Source organism: Notolepis coatsorum (genome assembly GCF_963971535.1).
Source record: "Notolepis coatsorum genome assembly, chromosome: 19".
Classification (NCBI taxonomy): Eukaryota; Metazoa; Chordata; class Actinopteri; order Aulopiformes; family Paralepididae; genus Notolepis; species Notolepis coatsorum.
This window is the reverse complement of record NC_140183.1, coordinates 54,843,447-54,866,921: the sequence shown is the minus strand read 5'-3', so window position 1 is coordinate 54,866,921 and position 23,475 is coordinate 54,843,447. Positions and strand designations below refer to the sequence as shown.

Here is a 23,475-nt window from a genome sequence, read left to right as displayed (position 1 = left end):
AATCAAATAAAGATAACTGTTGAAACTAGATCTAACTGGCAGTAATTATTGTTAACATCAATCTGATCCATGTGTTTGAATTGACATTACAATAATATGTTAAATCTTACGTATTATCTCACAAATTACTACCATACTAGCTAGTCATAAATGCTGTACTTACAAAGTGCAAACTGAAATACATTCACAATAAAATATTAGCGTTTCCGTGAACTCCTCTTCTCAAATGTACAGTATGTGGGGGGTATCTCATCAGACTTGGGGAGCGCTAGCTTCGGGACGAGGCAATTTGTTGACTTTTCAGTAGGGCCACAACGTATCCGGCAAAAACGGCATTTCTATGTAAAAGGGACAGCAAACGTATTCAAACGTATTCAAAAAACGACCACAAAAACATTAGTCTAACCATGGCCTTAGTGGCGCACTTGAAACGTCCTATTGAACCAACAAGTGGATTTCTAGCCCGTCTTGAGTTAAGACAATGCTAGAAATCCACTTGAGTGACACTAAAGGTCAGCTTTTTACAAGGGGTAAATACAGCAAGGCATTTCACTGTATACCGTGCCATCAGCCTCTATCTTTTCCTCATGTCTCGCACGTCCTCAAACTAGGGCGTCCCCGCCGTATGTATATTTCTCTCCCACCCACCCACCCCCCCCTAATGTACAGTCCCCTCCCCATCATATGTATATACTCTGTCAGGATCTAGGGGTAACAGTACTGTATATTGGAATACCGTTTATGTCACAAATGTATCAGTACTAAATACCTATATGTCCCTATACCATAAATGTCATGCATGTTGTGTATGTCATAAATGTCTATATGAATTGAAAATGGGGGACCCTGATGGAAACAAGACAAACGTCTTTCTCAGGTCTGCATCCCCTTAACAATTGTATGTATTGAGCCGTACTGTATTGTACCCATTCTGCAATCTGTTAAATAAAGTTTTCATTCATTCATTCATTCATAGGGTGACCAGGTCAAAATGGTTCAGTCGCAGGACAGCAGCACTGCTTTTGCGGAACAATGCGGGACACTAATTAAAATTAAAGAAATGTATTTATTATTTAAATGCCTTTATATCATATTCGACGCAGACGGTAGGCTATATATAGCTCATTTTGTTATTAATCTTATTAAACTCACCTCCGGTTTTGGGGATATTAGCCTCCGGATTTTATTGCCCCCTTCCCTCTGGACAGTGTCCCGGCGATACTCCCCGTGTATTCTGTTATTATAACAAACCGACCTCTGATTCAGTTCTCAATAATAGTCGGGCCAGACTTGCTGAAGAGCAGTGGTGCAGTGGCAAATTGACAGTAGGTCAAACGCTCCACGCGTGTGCGCGCGCATGCACAGTTTTTTTTGGCACAGATTTTTTATTTTTTTTGCCTTGAAATAGAGAAGCTGAAAAAGGTAGCAGCATATGAAACTTTTGTATCACAAACAGTACTGTATTTGCAAATCTGGTATATGTCATAAATGTATAGATGTAGCAGTACTGTCTATCTGTATGTCGTGTATGTCATATATGTTATGATGAATTGAAAATGGGGGACCCTGATGTAAACAAGACGAAAGTCTTTCTCTAGTCTGCATCCCCTTAACAATTGTATGTATTTAGCTGTACTGTACCCATTCTGCAATCTGTTAATAAAGTTTTCAATCAATCAATCAATCAATCAATCAATCAATCAATCAATCAATTCAGCCATTGGGTGGGACGGTCATGTGACCCAAATCAGCCAATGGAAGCGAGGGTCCTTAAAGTGTGGGTCCTTAAAGTGTTGCGGTCCTGAGAGTGTTGGTGCTCTCGTCCTGCAGCTGGATACTATTGCCTCACAGCGCGGCCGTCAGCGCGCGGCCCGCGTGTAGCTTTATGCCAAGCAAGCAGTGCAAAAATTTACCGTAGTGGCATGCAGTAATGCGCCTTTCATTTTCGCGGAAATAGGCTGTCTATTGCCATTCTCTTTGACAAACTCTAACCTTAACCAGCTCCTTAACAACGCCTAAACTTAACCGTTCTGACCTTAACCAACTCCGAAACAATGCCTAACCTTAACCTTAACCTTAACCATGCCTAACCTTAACCATAGAAATTATATTGCCATTCTCTTTGACAAACTCTAACCTTAACCAGCTCCTTAACAGCGCCTAAACTTAACCGTTATAACCTTAACCAACTCCGAAACAATGCCTAACCTTAATCGGCGAAAGAATACACGTTAAAAAAAAATCACGTTAAAAAATATTTTCGATGGGATTCGAACTCGCCAGCAAACAAGCCATAGGATCCACAGCCATGTGTCCTTGCCGATTGAGCTATTTGTTGGATACTGAATAAGGGGCGGTGACTTATATATATTGAGCTCCGCTCGTGTCGCATGCGCGGGCACCTCGCGCGAGCACGCCGGCGCACGCACGCACCTGAGCGAGCACGCCGCCGCCGGTGCACGCACGGTAGCATTTGTCTGAAAAGAAGGGCGCTTTACCGCACTAGCGTGCGGTGACGAATGCGGAAGCATTTTTGCACTGCTTGCTTGGCATTAACGTACAGGCGCGCGGCCCAGAGAGCGCCGCTGGCTCTGCGGCTCTGCAGCTGCATGCTTCTCCGGGAGTCCGGTTGGATAATGCCATGTAAAAAGTCGCATGCCTGACATATCGGCATGTAACTCGAGAACCGAGGCACGGATTTTGGCGATCCAGATGGCATTCGAACGGCAACGAATAGCGCTTTATTCGGTAATTTATATGTTCGGCGAAAAATGCAGCCCCGAGCCTTCAGATGCTCGCAAAGGGCCGTGAAACTGAAACTGAAACTGAAAAACAGTGAAACCCCGGACATTTCGATGAATTAATAAACCCCCCCCCCCCGGACGCCCCGGACAGGGCGTGAAAAGAGGACATGTCCGGGCAAAAGAGGACGTTTGGTCAGCCTACTCTACCTGTGCTTTTGTTATGTAAAAACGGTGGCCGCGGGCCGAGCCGATACTTAGTTACAACGAATGGGAACAGCGGATTTTTGTGTGCGTGACTGCGCGTACATGCGGGAACATATCCGTGCGCGATTGCGCGTACTTTAGCCTCAGTGACCGAGGTAAAACGCCGCTATACCGCGTTATACCAGCACTGCAACACTGAAGAGGCGCTCCTCTGAACAACTATACGTGACGTCCCCCTCTCCTCCATGGGTGATGGTGAAGCTCCTGTGGCAGATCCTGCATTCTACCTTTTGGGGATCATCTGAAACGGATCTCAGCCACGTATACTTCTTGTCCCAGGCAGTCTCTGTTATATGAGCAAAGTCTTTTTTTTTGCCTCCATTTCCTTGTTTTTCTTAGCTAGCTAAACAACTTGTATCAGTAATATTGGCGGTCTTTCTTCTGACTACTCGAGTGACTGACGTCACACATACAGCTGCCCCGGCCGCGTGTATCGCTTCCGCAACGGAATTCAGTTTCCGGGTTCCTCTGATTGGCCGCGACCCCCACGTGATCCGCCCCCCTATCCACCGCTCTGCCGCGCACGGACTCGCTCGCTTCCTCAATTTATACGCATGGAAGTATTGACTGAATGAATGAATGAATGAATGAATGAATGAATGAATGAATGAATGAATGAATGAAAACTTTATTTAACAGATTGCAGAATGGGTACAATACAGTACGGCTCAATACACACAATTGTTAAGGGGATGCAGACCTGAGAAAGACGTTTGTCTTGTTTACATCAGGGTCCCCCATTTTCAATTCATATAGAACGACGCGATATTTTATTTGTTTGTCATGACAAACCAATTACATAATCCAACATATGTGTAAAGGCACAACATATTCCAGTTAACGGTATCTTTTTTTAATGATTTGTTACGGCGCAATCAATACTTCCATGCATTCGGGACCTCCATGTTTGGGGGTATTCATCAGACAAATCGGATGCGGGGATTCGGCTCCCATCAGGCGGGCAAGAACTGCGGGTTTTCAGCCTCTCCCCTCTCTCCTGGAGCTTAAGGGGGAGCTTAGTACGCCTGCCGCGGAGGAGGTGGCTACAACATCAACACACAGTGACTACATGCAGTCACTGTGTGTTGGTGTAGCCAGTGGGTAAATCGCGATTTTTTTATTTGTTTGTCATGACAAACCAATTACATAATCCAACATATGTGTAAAGGCACAACATATTCCAGTTAACGGTATATTTTTTTAATGATTTGTTACGGCGTAGTCGTTCAGTCGTTCTATATGAATTGAAACCTGATGTAAACAAGACAAACGTCTTTCTCAGGTCTTAACAATTGTGTGTATTGAGCCGTACTGTATTGTACCCATTCTGCAATCTGTTAAATAAAGTTTTCATTTATTCATTCAGTCAATACTTCCATGCGTATAAATTGAGGAAGCGAGCGAGTCCGCGGCCGTTCTCTGCCGCTCGCGGCAGCGGCAGAGCGGTGGATAGGGGGGCGGGTCACGTGGGGGTCGCGGCCAATCAGAGGAACCAGGAAACTGAATTCCGTTGCGGAAGCGATACACGCGCCCCGGCCTCGCTCGGACAGGTGACAGGCAGCGCGACTCGCGAGACTCGAGTGAGCTGGCCGGCAGCCTATTGCTTATTAACAGCGAAGGAGTGCGCCGAATGCTTCCGCGTTTTCCCTGATTGGCTGCGACACGCCCCGCGGCAGGCGCGGCAACCGCAGAGCGGAGCGGCAGAGCTTGCAGCATTATTTAGCCGTAAACCGCCATGATTCTCATTCGAAGCTTAGCTCACCTGGCAGTGCGGTGGTCCTACGGTCCTGCGGTCCGTTGGTTTCAAGTTTGAATCCCATCAATTTTTTTTATTTTTATTTTTTTAACGTGTATTCTTTCGCCGGTTAAGGTTAGGCATGGTTAAGTTAAGGTTAAGGTTAGGCATTGTTTCGGAGTTGGTTAAGGTTAGAAATGTTAAGTTTAGGCGCTGTTAAGGAGCTGGTTAAGGTTAGAGTTTGTCTTAGAGAATGGCAATATTCTTTCTATGGTTAAGGTTAAGGTTAGGCATGGTTAAGGTTAAGGTTAGGCATTGTTTCGGAGTTGGTTAAGGTTAGAAAGGTTAAGTTTAGGCGCTGTTGGCGGCTAGGTGGTGTAGTGGGCAAGGCACTCGCCACCAGTGTGGAGACGCTAGGATTCGCGTGTTCGAATCCAGCTCTCCACATTGTTTTCAGTTTAGCTGGTCGTCCGCAGTAATACACATTGGCCGTATTACGGGGAGGGAAAACTGAAGGGTGGGGATCGAACGTTGTGAACAAGCGACTCCTACAGGTCGGTTGGTGCGCCTGCGCAGTAGAATCAGGAAGTGTCGGGGGCAGCGTGAGCCTCCCACGCGTTACTCCTCGACACTGAGAGATCGAGCTGCGCAGGTGAAAAGATGCGACTGCTGTTACCTCAAGTACCGGAGGGGACTTGTGCTATGTATGACTTAGTCCACATTGCAGCCGGCTTGTGGGAGGCAAGAAACAGCGTTCGTGACAGGGGAGGGTTGAATTGGATGATACGAAATTGGGATGGGAGAAAATATAGAAAAATGGGAGAAAAAGTGGATAAAAAAAAAAAAGTTTAGGCGCTGTTAAGGAGCTGGTTAAGGTTAGCGTTTGTCTTAGAGAATGGCAATAGACAGCCTATTTCCGCACTGCCGCTCTCTCGCGCTGTCGCGGTCACATGGTCACATTGTCACATTCTTGCACTCCTCCGCTGTTAAAAAGCAACACGCTGGCCGGCAGCCTCGGCTGGAGATGCATCCAGCTGCAGGACCACATCACCGACACTCTCAGGACCGCGACACTTTGCGGACCCACACCCTCCAGACCCTCGCTCCCATTGGCTGATTTGGGTCACGTGACCGTCCCACTCCAATTCAGCCATTGGGTGGGACGTTCACGTGACCCAAATCAGCCAATGGGAGCGAGGGTCTGGAGAGTGTGGGTCCGGAAAGTGTTGCGGTCCTGAGTGTGTCGGTGCTGTGGTCCTGCAGCTGGATACTATTGCTCGGCTGCGCAATGCATTGGTTTGTGACGTCCCCCGATTTTTTTATTTTAAATATAAGAGGGTATTGGAACGAGGCATTAAATTAACAACATTTAAAACATTTTTTAAATAATAATATTTGAAAGATAAAAAAAAAAGATAAAAATAAAAAGAAATAAAAAATAATAATAATATATATATATTTTTTTTTATCTTTGAATTGCGGGACATTGTTTTGTTGTAGCGGGACGCGGGACAAACGTCCCAATATCGGGAGTAGTCCCGAATCGGGACTGTCCCGCGAATCGCGGACAGGTGGGCACCCTACCTCAAACTCAACTACACCTGCCAAAACGAGGCCTGTAAGGGTCAAGTCATGACGCGATTTGACTGCCTTAACTCTGACAGTCTAAGACTTTTTAATTAGTTTGAAGGAATTACATAAGGTTGGTTCTAGGGGCCAGATTGTTCTCGAACCAGCAGTCATATTTGTCAAGGCATGTTGTAAACCATAGAATGGTTTGTTTCATAAGAGGGAATGAGAGGCAACTTTAAGCAATACCTTAAAGGTAGAATCTGTAAGGCCGTCAGTGACCACTGACACATGCCTTCTCTATTTGAACGACCACATCAAACAAGAGGTGGACGCAGGCAAATACTGCGGCATGGTCATGCTTGACCTCCAAAAGGCTTTCGACACTGTCAATCATCATTCTGATTGACAAGCTAAAGCAATTGGTTTTGATAGTTCATCAGTGAGCTGGATGCAATCCTACCTGGAGGGGAGAGAACATATGGTGCAGATAAACGGTACACTCCCCCCCCCCCCTCCCTCCCAGTGAGCTGTGGTGTTCCACAAGGAAGCATACTAGGACCGTTACTGTTCCTAATTTATGCAAATTACATGTGATCAGCTTGTGACTGCAACTTGTTCCTGTTCGCGGACAACTCAGCCCTGCTGATCTCTGACAGGGACAAGTTACAGGTTGAAAAAGCCTTCAGCTCTGAACTCGGCAGAATCTGCACCTGGCTCGCTGATAACAAACTATCATTACACCTGGGTAAAACAGAATCCATTCTCTTTGGATCAAATAGCAAACTCAGCAAGGCCAACAGCTTCTCTGTTACAGTGGGTGACAATATTGTCACAAGGAAAGATGAAATTACATACCTGGGTTCCATCCTAGAGGCAAATCATTCCTGTGACAAAATGGCAAACAATATAATCAAAATTCAACCAACGAACAACATTCTTGTACCGGATCTCCTCTCTGGTAAACAAGAATACCCTGAAGACTCTAACAGGAGCACTCATTCAAGGTACCAAAGCACCTCAAAGGCACTAAAAACAAGATTACAAACATCACAAAACAAACTGGTCAGACTACTGCTTGACCTTACTCCTAAAACCCACCTCACCCCTGCCCATTTTGACAACCTAGGATGGCTTAGAGTAGACAACAGAGTACAGCAACTTGCAATGGGCCTGGTCTACAAGATACACTACACCACTAAGATTCCCATGTACATGTCGAAATACTTCCCAAAGGTCAGTGAATACCATGACCACAACACCAGAGGGAGTTCCACAAATCATGTTCAACCCAGATTTGGCTCAAACAAGGGACTAAACATGTTTCGCAATTATGCCACAACAATGTGGAACGCCCTACCCACAGCCTTAAAATAATGTGAATCCCTACCCACCTTCAAAACTGCTCTCAAAGAGCACAGGCTGCAATTCGAAACTGGCCCCGGTAAATGTCCAACCCCACCCCCTCCCCCTCCAATATACATTTTCTTCCCTCAAATGTATATATTCTTTTAGAAACTATGTCTGTAAAGAAACAGTACTGTATATTTGTATGTTGTGTATGTCATAAATGTTATGATGAATTGAAAATGGGGGACCCTGATGTAAACAAGACGAAAGTCTTTCTCAGGGCCCTATTCCCCGTACCTGGTTCAACTAAGTCGATCAAAAGTCCCATTATCCAGATTCAATTAACGGATGTTTGAATCCGGGATTTCCCTGTTCCTCGAACGCTGATTCACTCTCGTTAATTCTAACCAGACTTGATACTCAGGATAATTGCGCGCGGCCGCTTCAGTTGAAAAGAGAGCAGGTGTCGATTGCAGAAATCCTGATTTTCTAACGGCATTGATTGATTGATTGATTTAAAACTTTATTAACAAGATTGCAGAATGGGTACAATACAGTACGGCTCAATAGCCTCGCCGACAAGTTAAATGCATAATCTATAGGCTAATTTTAAATCCCTCATTACCCCAATCAATCAGATTATATTTATTTAAATGTGACTGCTGGCAATAGGCTTAATGGAATGAATAATCGAATGAGATCTTGCTAGCGAAAATAATTATTTCAACTCTTTCAGATTAAGTATACAAAAACAAGCCCAAAGATAAAGAGTATATCTAATTGATACGAATTAATAGATACTTATGAGGATATCTGTACTGTATGCGCTTAGGTATCATGTAATATAATAAATACATTGTTCCTAAAGTTTTCAGGCCGCGACCCCCGAAATAACGGTGTCAGAGAGCCGAGACCCCCACTATAGGAGGTGAAACATGCAAACGTTCACATGCACACATATGCATTGGAGGCTTTTAACACGCACAATAACTACACAAAATAACACAATAATCAAACAACCATAAAATGAATACATATAGCGTGTTTCATTTAGAAGGCTATAATGTTCAACTCACCTAATGGATAGTCTGGGTTTAATTTTGGAGACAGCGACTCGGAGATCATCCTCCACATTCATTCAGACGTGATCTGTACTTATTTTTTATATAAGTCAGTGCAGATAATGTTTTTTTCGAATAGGTAGGTATAGCTGTGCGTATTCCCCCTCAATTGATATCTAGTTGGCATCAGAGGTGGGCAGTGATCTGGGACGCATTCTCCATCAGAAACAAGTGCGCCTCATCCCGCAGCTCAAATAGGTGTCGTGCAGTATAGGAAATCCATAGGCTGAATATGATTTATTATCAGAATTTTAGGTCTATTATTTTACATTTCAAAAGCATTTATTTGACCAGTTTAATGTATTTTAATTGTTTTTAATTATAGGCCTATTTCACACATTCTATGAAATCAATACATTCTGGAAATCATCTCACGAAAACATTATTCAGAATGGTATAATGGGATCAAAGAGCACCTACGGGAGGCTGCAATCCGAAACTGGCCCCCGTAAATGTCCAAACACCCCCTCCCAATGTACAGTTTCCTCCCCCTCGTATATATATTTTCTGTTAGGATCTCTGTTTAACAGTACTGTATATTTGCATATCTTGTATGTCACAAATGTAACATTACTGTATATCTGTATGTCATGTATGTCATAAATGTCATGATATATATCTGTATATCTGTATGTCATGTATGTCATACATTTCATGATATATATCTGTATATCTGTATGTCATGTATGTCATAAATGTCAGTATGAATTGAAAATGGGGGACCCTGATGTAAACAAGACGAAAGTCTTTCTCTGGGTCTGCATCCCCATAACAATTGTGTGTATTGAGCCGTACTGTATTGTACCCCATTCTACAATCTGTTAATAAAGTTTACAATCAATCAATCAATCTCTGAGGAAGGGAGCTGCCATTTTGTTCCGAGGGAGTGGCCAGCTTATATCCAGCTAACTCAACTAAACCCTGCTCCGGAGCAGGTTCAAACATTTCGATCTGTTGCCATAGCGATTTAGAAAATCCGACGTCGGGGAACGGAAATGTCTGGTTTAAGTCAAGCTATGCTGAAAATTATCCGGCTAACTCAGTTAGCCAGGTACGGGGAATAGGGCCGGTCTGCATCCCCTTAAGAATTGTGTGTATTGAGCCGTACTGTATTGCACCCATTCTGCAATCTGTTAATACATTTTTCAATCAATCAATCAAACTAGGAAAAAGAGCCACACTTGATATTGCATTTTGCTTCAATTTTGGTCCAATGTGTGGGTTGGAGTTTAGTTATTACACTGCATTTCTCCAGACCTCTCTTGGCAGAGCCTGAGATGTGGCCAGCAATAGCAACCCCTCCCTTATCCTCACTCAACTCCAACCCACACACAAACGCGACAAACCCTCCCTCTCAAACACGTGAAAAACGAAACTTGGTAAAAATAACTAAAGGTCCCCACATGAGTAATGGAAGAAAGGTCAGTGAAGTGAAGTTACACTTATCCTGTTTCCAGGTACAGAAAAGGGGCGTGCAAAGGAAACAAACCTGTTTGGAATTGTAAGGTGGTGGAAAAATGAAGGAATGCTATACTAGCCAATACAAGAATATTGTTTAAATCTGCAGTATTGCCACTGGCTACAAAGCTATTATGTATGTGATTCTGTTCTTGTCCTCGATGGTGTATTATTACATTACATTATGTTAAGTTATATCATATTATGCCTATATGCAAATCAACATGTGCCTAAACTGAGATAATGTTGGTCAATCAATACACACACAGAATTATCTGAAATGCATTCTTGTTTTATTTATCTTTGCGTAATCTTACTTACAATGCCTATAGCCTACATCATATTCCTTTTAAAACTGGTCCTCTTAGAGAACTCTGCTCCACTCACTCAACTCAATTCCATGTTTTCAACATCGTGGGAGGCGCTATTGGGACACTTGGGGATCAAGCACCACAGTACCAATAGGAAGAGGTACATTGGATAAATCTGTCAAAGTAGCCTATACCGTCTTACAGTTAGTATGCAATAGTGTTATTCCAAAAACACGCTGTTCCAGGTGGAAACAGGGTGGAAAGGAACGCAACCTGAGCATGAGATAAGCACAAAATGGCCACGTGTGAATATTAATGATGGCACTTAATTCATATTCATATAATTTCCCTTCACTGCTTTCAATGTCAAACTATTTAGCAAGTTATTGGTTAAACCGACATTCAATACAGTCTCTTGGTTAGGTCCTGCATTGGATTCATATAATGAATGCATAGGTTAGTTTAAAAAGTGCTAAGCTTTCTACAATAATTCAATAATAATAGAACTTAATTTCAGACAAAAAGTAAAATACATAATAACTAAATATGACACAATATGCATCAACAGTCAAAACTCTAGAAACATTCACAAGTGTTATCAGTCTAGAGGCGCTTTTCATCCTAAACATGGATGACAAGGACACGTTTGACTAAAATGTCATACAAATGCATACAGCTCTGAACAGATAACAACTTAACTGTTCATCAACAAGCAGGTTAAACCATAATTACATATTCATTAAGGCACAAGAAGCCAGACAACCCAATGGTGGGTGGGAAATAGCATTATATTCACAAAAGAAATATCTAGTCCAAATCAAGTAATTTACATAAAGACCTCAGATTCCTGAAGAGAATAGAAGCCACCATACAGTAAATAAATTTTTCATTAGGTATCAGAAAGCCATGAATTCAGCGCTGAATATTATGTGGATACCACAATGCCAGTGGACAGATACGACTACCCTAGTAGTTGTAAGAATGAAGAGTCATCAAAACATCCGTCCCTGAGACTTGAGGTTGAGGATCTCTGCTGCCAATTTCTGGGCATCCATGAGGTGAGGGAACATCTCCATGACCGTGTCCACCTGACTGGGGTTGAAGATGGCCTGGAGCTTCTTACGGAGCTCCACCCTCTCTGGGTCCAAGGCAGCGGTGCGAGGCTGTGGGCGGGCCCAGGAGTGGTGCCGATGCTCCCCATAGGAGCAGCTGGGGCTCTGGGGCGGGGCCGGGGAGCGGACGGGCTGCAAGGGGATCCCCTGGAAGGGATCTGACCAGTACTTCTGCTGTTGGTGGTGATGAGGACCGCCGTGCTGGAGGTGGCTCGGGAGGCTGTAGTGGTGGTGCATGCTGGGTGGATACATATGTGCCGGGTAGGCGTCATATCTGGGCTGTTGGCGGAGCTCCGGGTTTGACCCGCTGCAGTGCTGCGGGGAAGCTGTAGAGGGCGCCACATGGGAACAGCACCTACAGGCTGGGGGGGTGCCATGTCTCTCTACCTGTGTGGAGGAGTGTCTGGATCCAGGCGGCAAGGGTTGGTGCTGCTGGGCCCTGGGCCGGTAGGGTGTGCTGTGGCTGTGTGCGATGTCAGAATACTGACTCTCGTAAGAGCCAAGGCCGGAATCCAGGTGCTCAGTGGAGATGCTGGCGTAGGGGCTGTCGGAGACGGAATGCATCCCGGGCCACTCCCTCTGACTTTCTGTCGTCAAACCAGGCGAATGGTTCCTACTGGTTCTAGATCTGTCCCAGTACAGCAGTGTGTTTTCACTGGCCTGACTGGGATGTAAGGCACTACTACGCTGATCTAGGGACAGCCTGTGCTCCAGCTCATACTCCAGAGAGTGGGAGTAGGGGTTATGAGCAGGTCCAGGGTCAGGTGGAACCCCCCTTGGTGATAATGTGGGACTCTTCTCATCTTTTACAGTGGATATCCTGGCGTTCTCTCTCAGCTCATCAGCCAGAGAGCGGTAGCACTGGTTCGCTCGCTCTGGATGGTAGAACTTACACTTGATGCCATATGTGCACTTCTTATCTGAAAACAGACAAAGAAAAGAGAATTAGGACCAACCAGACCTACAGGCAAGATGACCTAGAGGTAGAGAGGCTGACCAGTAATCGAAAGGTTGCTGGTTCAATCCCCAGCCGCGAGTGTGCAACTGGTGGGTTACATTAATCTATGGCGCCGACCATTTCTGCATAAGTGCCCCGGAGCAAGGCATTGAACCCCCGAAACTGCTACAGGGGTGCTGTACTGTGGGTTCCACCGCGTTCTGACCAGGGCTATTATCGTTTTGTATTTGTTTTTATTTTCATTTAATTTAGATTTGTTTTCTTTTTTTAATAACTTTATTTTAATTTAGCGGGCGGCTAGGTGGCGCAGTGGGCAAGGCGCTCGCCACCAACGCAGGAGATGCTGGGTTCGAGCCCAGCTCTCGGCGTTGCTACCAGCTTGGCTGGTCGTTCATACTAATACAATTGGCAGTATTAGGGGGTGGGAAGCTGGTGGGTGGGGATCGGACGTCGTGGACAGCGACTCCTACAGGTCGGTTGGTGCACCTGCGCAGTAAAATCAGGAAGCGACAGGGGCGGCGTATCCCTCCCACGCAGACCCTCGCCGCTGAGAGATCGCGCTGTGCAGGTGAAAAGATGCGACGGCTGCAAGGCTTCGTCCACATTGCAGCCGGCTTGTGGGAGGCATGGCCTAAGAACGTTCGAGACAGGGGAGGGTAGAATTGGACAATATGAAATTAGGGAAGGGAGGAAAAATAGAAAACGGGGAGAAATAAGTAGATACAAAAAAAAACTTTCTTTTAATTGTTTTTCACAATAGGCAAACAATCACAAACAACAATACATAACAAAAACACAATCCCGGGCTGCATTATTAGTGTCACTTTACAAAAATATACTTTTCACATGCCGAGTTCTCAATTCTCTTACTTTCCCTATAGATATGGTGAATATTCTTTACAACTATACATCATCCACTGGTTGTCGTAATTAACATATAAAAGTCCCATTTTCCCAGTACTTCAATCATTTATCTTCCTGTAGTCTGAGAATAAAAGTAAGTCTTTCCATTGTGTATATTTCACCTATAATGGCCATCCATTTTTCTTTTGTTGGAGGTTCTTGTTGATACCAGAGACGTGTGATCGCTTCTTACTGTCTTCTACCGTTATTTACTATACTACTTGTCTATACTACTACATACTATACTATACTACTACCTATTATGCTACTATGTCTATACCACTATGTACTCAGAGTGAAGCACTCAAGTTCAACACTGCTAGATGAACAATACCACTTACCCTTAGCTGCCAGAGGTGTACCCCTCCTGCTGACTTGTTGTACACAATTTGTAAGTCGCTTTGGATAAAAGCATCAGCTAAATGACCAAATGTAAATGTAAATGTTGTGTAAATTGCCATCATCAATCAATTGCATTAATCCCTTTCTCTCTCTAAAACTGTAAAGGGACAATGACTCTGTGCTAACTGTACCTTACCATAAGGACAGAGGTGTCTCTTCTGAGCTCTGTGCTAACTATACCTTACCATAAGGACAGAGCTGTCTCTTCTGAGCTCTGTGCTAACTATACCTTACCATAAGCAGGGGTGCAGTCGTAATATGGGCCACGGCCAAACGCCACGTGCACGCGCGCTCCCGCGCGCACGCGCATACATGTATCTCTCCTCTTTCATGAGTCGGAGCTGGGGACGAGACGGGCGGTCTTTTGTCACATAACACACGCCCAACACTCCGCACACACGCACACGCACACACACAGTCTAGGTGATAAGTGCCGGCCGGCACTTATCACCTAGACTTTGCATAATAATAGGATGCGCGCAATTCTGCCTCAGTGACGAAGCCCAAACGTTGTTTGACCGCGTATGCCCAGCACTGCACCCCTGACCATAAGGACAGAGTCTCTTCTGAGCTCTGTGCTAACTATACCTTACCATAAGGACAGAGTTGTCTCTTCTGCTCCGCAGGCAGGGGCCTCTTCCTGAGGAAGTTGTCCAGACTGGGTCCGTGGCGACCCAGGGGGTCATCTGGGGGCATGAATCTGGACAGGAAAAAAACACTGATCAGTGGAAGCCTTTGTAATTCCACATGTAACTAACTAAAGACAGACTGGAAGTGGAGTCATATATTCAGGTTATATTGAGGTTGGAGTATCACAGAATACAGTAAAGATGGGAAGATTCTTTTCCAACTGTGGATGGCGGACATGACCTCTGTCATACGGATGGAGAGACTAAGGTTCCTGAGAACCGATTCACTTAAAAGGTTTTCAAAAATCTGGGACCCGTTCTTAGCCTATCTCGATGAGGCTAGAGGCGGCAGCTGATTCACCCGTCTGATCTCACAGTCCCCCTATGAGGGACCCCAAACACAATATTTCTCAGTCATGTATGGCTGGTAACCGTGTTGTAATAGCAAATGTAAAAAATGTGTTATTATTTTTTTTTCTTTCTTTAATGCATTTTTTTTACTTTCACTGTCTGAGTGTGTTTGTATGTCATGTTGGTATACTGTTTGTCATGTTTGTACAATGTTCTGAAAAATGTAAAATAAAATATATAAAAAAAAAGATGGGAAGATTCTTTCCGTAAAAGGTTGGCAAAATGTAACATGACTCCATTCAGTTTGGACACTGTTTTGTTTTTACATAGTAGAAGGGGATGTTCTTTTGACCCTTTATTTCCCCCCATGCGAGGTTGGACACAATTGCATTGTGTGATTTGCTTTAGAAGTGTGCGGGATCCAGGGGATCGTTGAGTAATGGAAAATGTAGCTTACCTGTTGTACAATGTGTCTGTTGTTGTGATGCATTTAGGTCCATCGTTTGGTTTTAATGCTTAATAAAAACACAGGATGTTTTAGTGAACCTTTATAAGAGTAAAGTAAAATAATGTTACATTTAGCAGGTCAATATGGCCATCTGTTGTTGCCTAGTGGGCTTTGCCATGTTATGATAATTTGCAGCATATTTATTTTATGCTAAATCCAGTACCTTTGTTTTTTTGGACAATTTGTCATTTTGGTTATTTATTTAATTTAATAAACATACATTTGCATAAAGCAAGCATATCTGTCCACTCCTATGTTGATAAAGAGTATTAAATACTTGAAAAATATCCCTTTAAGGTAGCTTTTGAACAGATTGTGCAACTGTTAACTATGGACAGTCATGTGATTAATCACCATTAAATATTTGAAATGATGACAGGCCTATTTGATATACATGCCTCCCTCATGTCCAGAAATGCTACATAATACAGCATGACCAGACCGGCCGCTTTGAGATGTTCTCACAATCTCCCATTGCATAACGTTAAGTGTTTTAAAACATCCTTTTTTTCCCCCCTCCTTTTTTCCGATTTTTCTCCCATCCCACTGTTAGTCGTTATGCCAATTCCCAACCCCCTTCCTGGTTGTTGCGCACCCCCCCCTAAAAAGCAATATTGCATGTTAAATGCAACACCTACTATACTACAGTATATCTGTTAGGGTTTGAAACCGACCTCAAACGCACGGCACAGACAGGTAGTTCAGAGTTAGCCAAATACTAGGGCGTATTTATTTTCAGAGTCAAAAAGGAGCAAGTAACAATCTTGAAACAAAGGGAGACTGCCTTCAGCAGAGTTATCTGCGGCTCTGCAGATCCTCTTGGTGTTCGAGGTGGGGAAACGGTGTTGACGCCGAAGCGGCTCTGCAGATACTCCCAGCTTCAACTCGAGGTGGAAAAGAGAGAGAGAGAGAGAGATCAATAACAGTCCACATCACACAGAGGCAGTGCGGTCTCCTCCTCCCTTAGCTGAGTCCAGAACAAACAAAACGATATCTTCAGTGTTCACCACAACACACAATTTAGCTGAGGGTCAGTGCAAAACAAAAACGATAATCTTCAGTGTCTCTTCTAAACACACACCCAGCTGAATCCAGTGCAAGCAAAATGATAATCCTCAGTGTCTCCTTTAACACACAACTTAGCTGAGTCAAGTGTAAGCAAAAATAGAACTCTTCAGTGTTCTTCAAAACACACAAAACAGAATAGTCCAAAAAGGGGTTTGGTTCAAACTCACCAAAGCGCAAGAGTAAAGCGGGTAAACGAGGCGCAGCTCAAAACGGGGGGACAAGGTCTTCACCAGCGGCAATCCACAGATGTCCTGGAGGGAGAGTAGACGAGGCACAGCAACGGGGAACAACAGGCAGAAAACAGAAGTATTCAAAGCAGTAATACTCAAAACGACCCGACAACGATTGAAAGGAGGTCCCAGTATATGAAGCCTCTGGAGCGCTGATTAGAACACACATCAGGTGCGTGATGGTAATTGATACTTGACCTAGAAGTGTGCGTTAGGCAACGGACCAATCATCACAGTACCTTAAGAAGCGTGTGGCGGGGAATGAACCAATCCTCACAGTACCCCCCCCTCCACGGGAGCCACCCGGCGACCCACTCTGCCCCGGCCTGCCCGGATGGGACCGAAGGAAGCCGGTGATCAGGGGCACTGGAGAGGGGGACAGAGACAGAGGCCCGGAGAGGGGGACCGGAGACGGGGACAGAGGACCGGAGAGGGGGCTAGAGACAGGGACACAAGGGGAACCCCATGGCGAAGGACTGGACGCCGCCTGAAGACACTGGGCATGACAGGAGGGGCTCCACCCCCTGATGGTGCCGGAGGACCAGGCGATGTGGGGCTCATGCTGCGCGAGCCAGGGCCGACCCAGGACTACCGGGACAAGAGGGGATCTGGTAATGAAAAACTGGAGTCTCTCAACGTGGTTACCAGCCACGGTGAGGAGAACAGGACAGGTGCGTTGAGTGATGTCAGCCAGGCGGCGATGATCCAGCGCGAAGACCTCCAAGGGCCTCTCGAGGTCCTCAAGTGGAATGTTGGCCCGGGTGGCAAACTCAACGGCCAGGAAACTCCCATCAGCACCAGAGTCAATGAGTGCACCCACCGTCGCCCGCTGGTCCGCCCAGGCCAGGGTGACGCTCGTCAGACGGTTAGGTGGTGCACGGGTGGGGGAACAGGAAAAACGGCTCACCAGGATCTCCCGGGGTCCCGGCGAGCCTGGTCTTCTTGGCCGGGTAGGGCAATTGGAGACACGGTGTCCATCCCGGCCGCAGTAGAGGCAAAGGCCGGACCTGAGCCTGGACTCCCGTTCGGCCGGGCTAAGGCGGGTGCGTCCCAGCTGCATGGGTTCCTCCTCGGTCACAGCCCGGGAGGGAAAAAACCCACCAGTCACGGAGGGGGCAGGACGGTCAGCAGAACGGTCCCGAGGACGGGGGGTCTGGGGAACGTCTGGGGGTCCTAGTCGTGCTCGCTCACGCCTTCTCTCCCGGAGGCGTCCGTCGATGCGGATAGCGAGGCTGATCAGGCCCTCGAGAGAATCGGGCTCCTCTTGGGTCGCGAGCTGGTCCCTTACTGCGTCGTTGAGCCCCCTCAGGAAGGTGAGACGAAGCGCTTGATCGTTCCAACCGCTCTCCGTTGCGGCCAGTCTGAACTCCAGCGCGTAGTCTCTGACACTGCCACTGTCCTGCCGGAAGGTGCCCAACCGAGCTCCTGGGTCCTGGCCACGAGCTGGGTGGTGGAAAACCCTTCGGAGCTCTGCCACGAAGTCTGGGTAGGAGAAACAAAAATCGGCCCTCATAGCCCAGGAAGCAGTGACCCACTGTGCTGCTCGGCCCGTGAGCAGGTTAGTCATGTAGGCTACTCGGGCTCCCTCTGACGAAAAACGGCTGGGTTGATGAAGGAAGACCAACTCACACTGCATGATGAATGTGGCACAATCCTCGAAGTTACCCTCGAACAGACGTGGTTCGGAGAGACGGGGCTCCCGAGGTGCGAGGTCTGCCGCGGGTGGTGATCTGGCTGAGACTCCTGGGACAGGTGGGGTTAAAAGCAGAGTGTTTAATGCTGTACTGAGAGCCTGTAGCTGGTGCAGAACAACAGCCTGCTGATACCCCTGGGTAGTCTGCTGGGTGGCCAGAGTGTCAATGGCATCCAGAATAAGCTGGACCTCGGCCCGGAGGTCCTGTAAAGCAGCCGCAGCCGCACCCAACTGTTGGGTGTGGTCGTTGACCATCTCGATCTGGACCGCCAAGGCTGCCCTGACCCTGTCTGTGTCGGCTGAGGTCGTCATGGTCGGGTTGTAATGTTAGGGTTTGAAACCGACCTCAAATGCACGGCACAGACAGGTAGTTCAGAGTTAGCCAAATACTAGGGCGTATTTATTTTCAGAGTCAAAAAGGAGCAAGTAACAATCTTGAAACGAAGGGAGACTGCCTTCAGCAGAGTTATCTGCGGCTCTGCAGATCCTCTTGGTGTTCGAGGTGGGGAAACGGTGTTGACGCCGAAGCGGCTCTGCAGATACTCCCAGCTTCAACTCGAGGTGGAAAAGAGAGAGAGAGAGAGATCAATAACAGTCCACATCACACAGAGGCAGTGCTGTCTCCTCCTCCCTTAGCTGAGTCCAGAACAAACAAAACGATATCTTCAGTGTTCACCACAACACACAATTTAGCTGAGGGTCAGTGCAAAACAAAAACGATAATCTTCAATGTCTCTTCTAAACACACACCCAGCTGAGTCCAGTGCAAGCAAAATGATAATCCTCAGTGTCTCCTTTAACACACAACTTAGCTGAGTCAAGTGTAAGCAAAAATAGAACTCTTCAGTGTTCTTCAAAACACACAAAACAGAATAGTCCAAAAAGGGGTTTGGTTCAAACTCACCAAAGCGCAAGAGTAAAGCGGGTAAACGAGGCGCAGCTCAAAACGGGGGGACAAGGTCTTCACCAGCGGCAATCCACAGATGTCCTGGAGGGAGAGTAGACGAGGCACAGCAACGGGGAACAACAGGCAGAAAACAGAAGTATTCAAAGCAGTAATACTCAAAACGACCCGACAACGATTGAAAGGAGGTCCCAGTATATGAAGCCTCTGGAGCGCTGATTAGAACACACATCAGGTGCGTGATGGTAATTGATACTTGACCTAGAAGTGTGCGTTAGGCAACGGACCAATCATCACAGTACCTTAAGAAGCGTGTGGCGGGGAATGAACCAATCCTCACAATATCCAGTTCAGGACACACTTTTATTTGTAATTTGTAATTTTTATTTTTTTACCCTTTCACTACCACACTACAGGTTAACCCCGTAACCCCTTCACTACAGAAGGTTAACCCTGTAACCCCTTCACTACCACACTACAGACGGTTAACCTTCTGTAGTGTGGTAGTGAATGGGGTTAACCTTCTGTAGTGTGGTAGTGAATGGTGTAGTGTGGTAGTGAATGGGGTTAACCTTCTGTAGTGTGGTAGTGAATGGGGTTAACCTTCTGTAGTGTGGTAGTGAATGGGGTTAACCTTCTGTAGTGTGGTAGTGAAAATTGTTAACTTTCTGTATTGTCGCAGTGAAAGGGTTAACCATTTTGGTAGTGTGGTAGTGAAAGGGTTAAAGTGGAATTTTCCCGGGAGAGAAAACAGACGTCTGCTTACTTGTCACTGACAAACGAGTACATGAGAAGCCTCTCCTCAATGCACCTCTTCCACTCAGGCCTCTCCCCTTGGAGGTCGCGGTAGGTGTCGTTGGACACGATCACGCCGTCCGACTCGTGCGCCAGCTTGACGATGAAACGATCGTCGTAGCAGACCACCCGCTTGCCCCCGACGCGCCGGGACGGGGTGAAGACCACGATCTTCCTCTTCTCCAGCTCGGACAGGACGAGTTGGTCTGAAAAGGACAACAAGTTTGATCCCTTTAGTAATGAAGAAATTGTATTGTAGACACTGTTTTATTCATCTTTTTTATTTGTATTTTATTCAAATCAGTGTTTGTGTGTAGTACACACAGTAGGTCATCATTATGAAATAATGACTCTTAAATAAGTAAGGGATAATGTATAGCTACGAGGTCATTGTCGCAAAATAATTGACCGACACAGTGTTCTAAACGCAGTGAAGGTCAATTATTTTGCGACAATGACGAGTATAGCTATACATTATCCCGCTTATTACAGGGCTAACTTACTAACAATATATATACGTAATTCATTTTACACCATCGACAAGACGAGATCAAATGCAGACGCAGTTGTTCTGTTCTGTTGCTCATCGCCGGCAGGTGTGTGGACTTGATTGCACTGATGTAGTGCAGCTGTGCATATGCTGAGCTTAGCTTTCGTGACTGCGATCAAAATGCTTGATTGTGATTGGTCAATAGCGCTATGTTGCCCCTAACAGCGGTGAATTATCGAGAAATTATTGACCGCTGTTAGGGGCAACCGAGCGCTATTTTGGCGAATGTTAAAACGCCATGTAATAATGATCTTTAAAGCCTTTATAATATCGGTGTGTGTTAAACATTAGATGCATGTCAAGTTTTTAGAAAACAACATGTATGTTATGGAAAGCTGGTCATTTCAAACCATGCGTATATATTGCGTAACATCACGCATCCCGAGAAAAGCGCACGACCGACACACTCAACCGACACAAATGACACAGCTCATGGAAACAAGATACCTGGCAATCAATCACAGTAGACATATTATATGATGGAATGATTACATCACTTGTACAATGTATGTCAGTATGATACAGTATATCATATTACTGCTCTACATATTAACACTTCAAACGTCTGTACCTTCATGTGGGTTAAAATTTTGCGAAAGTGATTTGTTGAAATCAATATGGACAAACGGTGTAGAGTTACTCAAGACAAGAACTGTCTACCAACCAAGAGAAAAAAAACATTAGTGCTTTTGCTGTTCAGGGTGGCAGTCACTTAACCCCTTGTTCTGCTCAATTGGCAACAGTTGAATACATGCTTGCCAGTAAGCTAGGTGTGGAAGAAAAACACAGCTGTACTTCCTGCTGGGGATTTCCCAGGAATGAATACAGGGTTATTTTTACTTCCTGGTGCAGGGGGTTGACAGTAGAACCTTTGGATCACCCCGCTCCCACAGTTTAGAGCTGCTGAAAGCCACAGGCGCAAAAGGTGACGACACATCAATCTCAAATGCTGATAGAATAGAATAGAATATAAATACTTTATACATCCCGAGGGAAATTTGGCACTACAAATCGCTCACAGTAAACAGTAAACATTTAGGTAGACAAAACGAAAGTCACAAATAAGAATAACAATAAGCCTAAGAATAAAATACGGTCCGGGATATACATTTCCTGTTACATTCTAATATAAAATATACAGTAAAAATATACAGAAATATACAGTAAGTGTAAATTTGTACTATATCGATTTAAAAGTAAAGTCAAAGTAAAAAAACCCTGTGCTCAGTGATGCATTATAAAGTCTGATGGCTGTCGGAATGAAGGACTTCCTGTGCCGTTCAGTTCTACATAATGGGAGTCTTAGTCTAGCACTGAACGTGCTCCTTCTTCTGTGCTCCTTTTGTCAGTGTCAACCAAGTCTGTGTATATTGGGTGGGGATATTGGGTGGGAAATTACATACCTGGGTTCCATCCTAGAGGCAAATCTTTCCTGTGACAAAATGGCAACCAATGTAATAAAAAAAAGTCAACCGACGAACAAGATTCTTGTACCGGATCTCCTCTCTGGTAAACTAGAATACCCTGAAGACTCTTAACAGGAGCACTCACTCAAGGGTACTACGACTATGCTTGCACCTCATGGTACCAAAGCACCTCAAAGGCACTAAAAACAAGATTACAAACATCACAAAACAAACTGGTCAGACTACTGCTTGACCTTACTAAAACCCACCTCACCCCTGCCAATTTTGACAACCTTGGATGGCTTAGAGTAGACGACAGCTACTTGCAATGGGCCTGGTCTACAAGATACACTACACCAGCGGTTCTCAACAGGGGTGCCGCAGAGAGCTGCCAGGGGTGCCTTGAGATTAAAAAATAAAAATAAATAATTTTTTTTTATTTTTATTCTTTTTGGATTATAGAAAATTATCACTAAAGTGCTATCTGTTGCAGCTGCACTGTTTTCCATGAAAATACCATATTTGGATAAGTTTGACCATTTCTCAAAATCATTATTTAATAAAACACAGAAAAGGATCACCAAGTTACTCTGGATAAAAAAAAACTTTACAGACAACATTGAGACAAAGCTTCCGGACACATCTCCATCCAAACTCTTGGAAGAACTCATTGAAATCTCATCTGATACCACCTGGAGAGCTAGTTTCAGAGTGTGGCGCTGAGTACCAAGTATCTCATGATGCAGCAGTTAAGGTGTTGATACCATTCAGCACCACATATCTGTGTGAAGCTGGCTTTTCATCCATGACAGCTCTGAAAACAAAATATAGGGCCAAGTTGAGCCTTGAGGATGACATGCGTGTTGCCTTGTCAAAGATCTCCCCACGTATTGACCGTATTATTAGCCAGCAGCAGCAGACCTCGCATTGAGCTAGAAATGTCCACTGAGTGAACGAGTGCTTATTTTCTGTATTTATTTATATTTTTTGAGAAATGGTAACTTGGTGATCCTTTTCTGTATTTAAAAAAAATACATGATTTTCTGTTTTTGAGAAATGGTCAAACTTATCCAAATATGCTATTTTTATGGAGAACAGTGCAGCTGCAACAGATAGCACTTTAGTGATAATTTTCTGTAATTTTATTTAAAGAAATATGCTATTTGATTTACTACTAGAAGCAGTGTAATGTCAACAGTACTAAGCCATTTAGACCTGAAACACCTGTTAATAATGCATTATATAGCCTGCATATACACACAAATGTGTTTCCCGGTTTCTTAAATAAACATTATTTTGAAAGCAAGCACTTTTGTCATCATTGTAGCAAAAAAGACAGGACCGGAAAAGTCTTTATCGTATGTAGGGGTGCCCTGGAATATTCTTTTGAACACAGGGGTGCCTTGGCAGCAGA

The 23,475-nt window shown here is 45.0% G+C and overlaps 1 protein-coding gene across 1 annotated transcript in view; it reads right to left on the bottom strand.

Annotated features, from left to right (window-relative positions):
- Positions 1 to 10,578: 10,578 nt before the first annotated feature.
- zc3h12aa (zinc finger CCCH-type containing 12Aa) overlaps positions 10,579 to 23,475 on the bottom strand; it is a 43,684-nt gene continuing 30,787 nt past the window's right edge. Inside the window, exons 4-6 of the mRNA XM_084336166.1 lie at positions 20,077 to 20,311; positions 14,521 to 14,627; positions 10,579 to 12,584 (exon numbers count right to left, since the gene is read on the bottom strand). Of these exons, the coding sequence (XP_084192292.1) occupies positions 11,545 to 12,584; positions 14,521 to 14,627; positions 20,077 to 20,311 (1,382 nt within the window). The 3' untranslated portion in view covers positions 10,579 to 11,544. The remainder of the gene's footprint in view (positions 12,585 to 14,520; positions 14,628 to 20,076; positions 20,312 to 23,475) is intronic.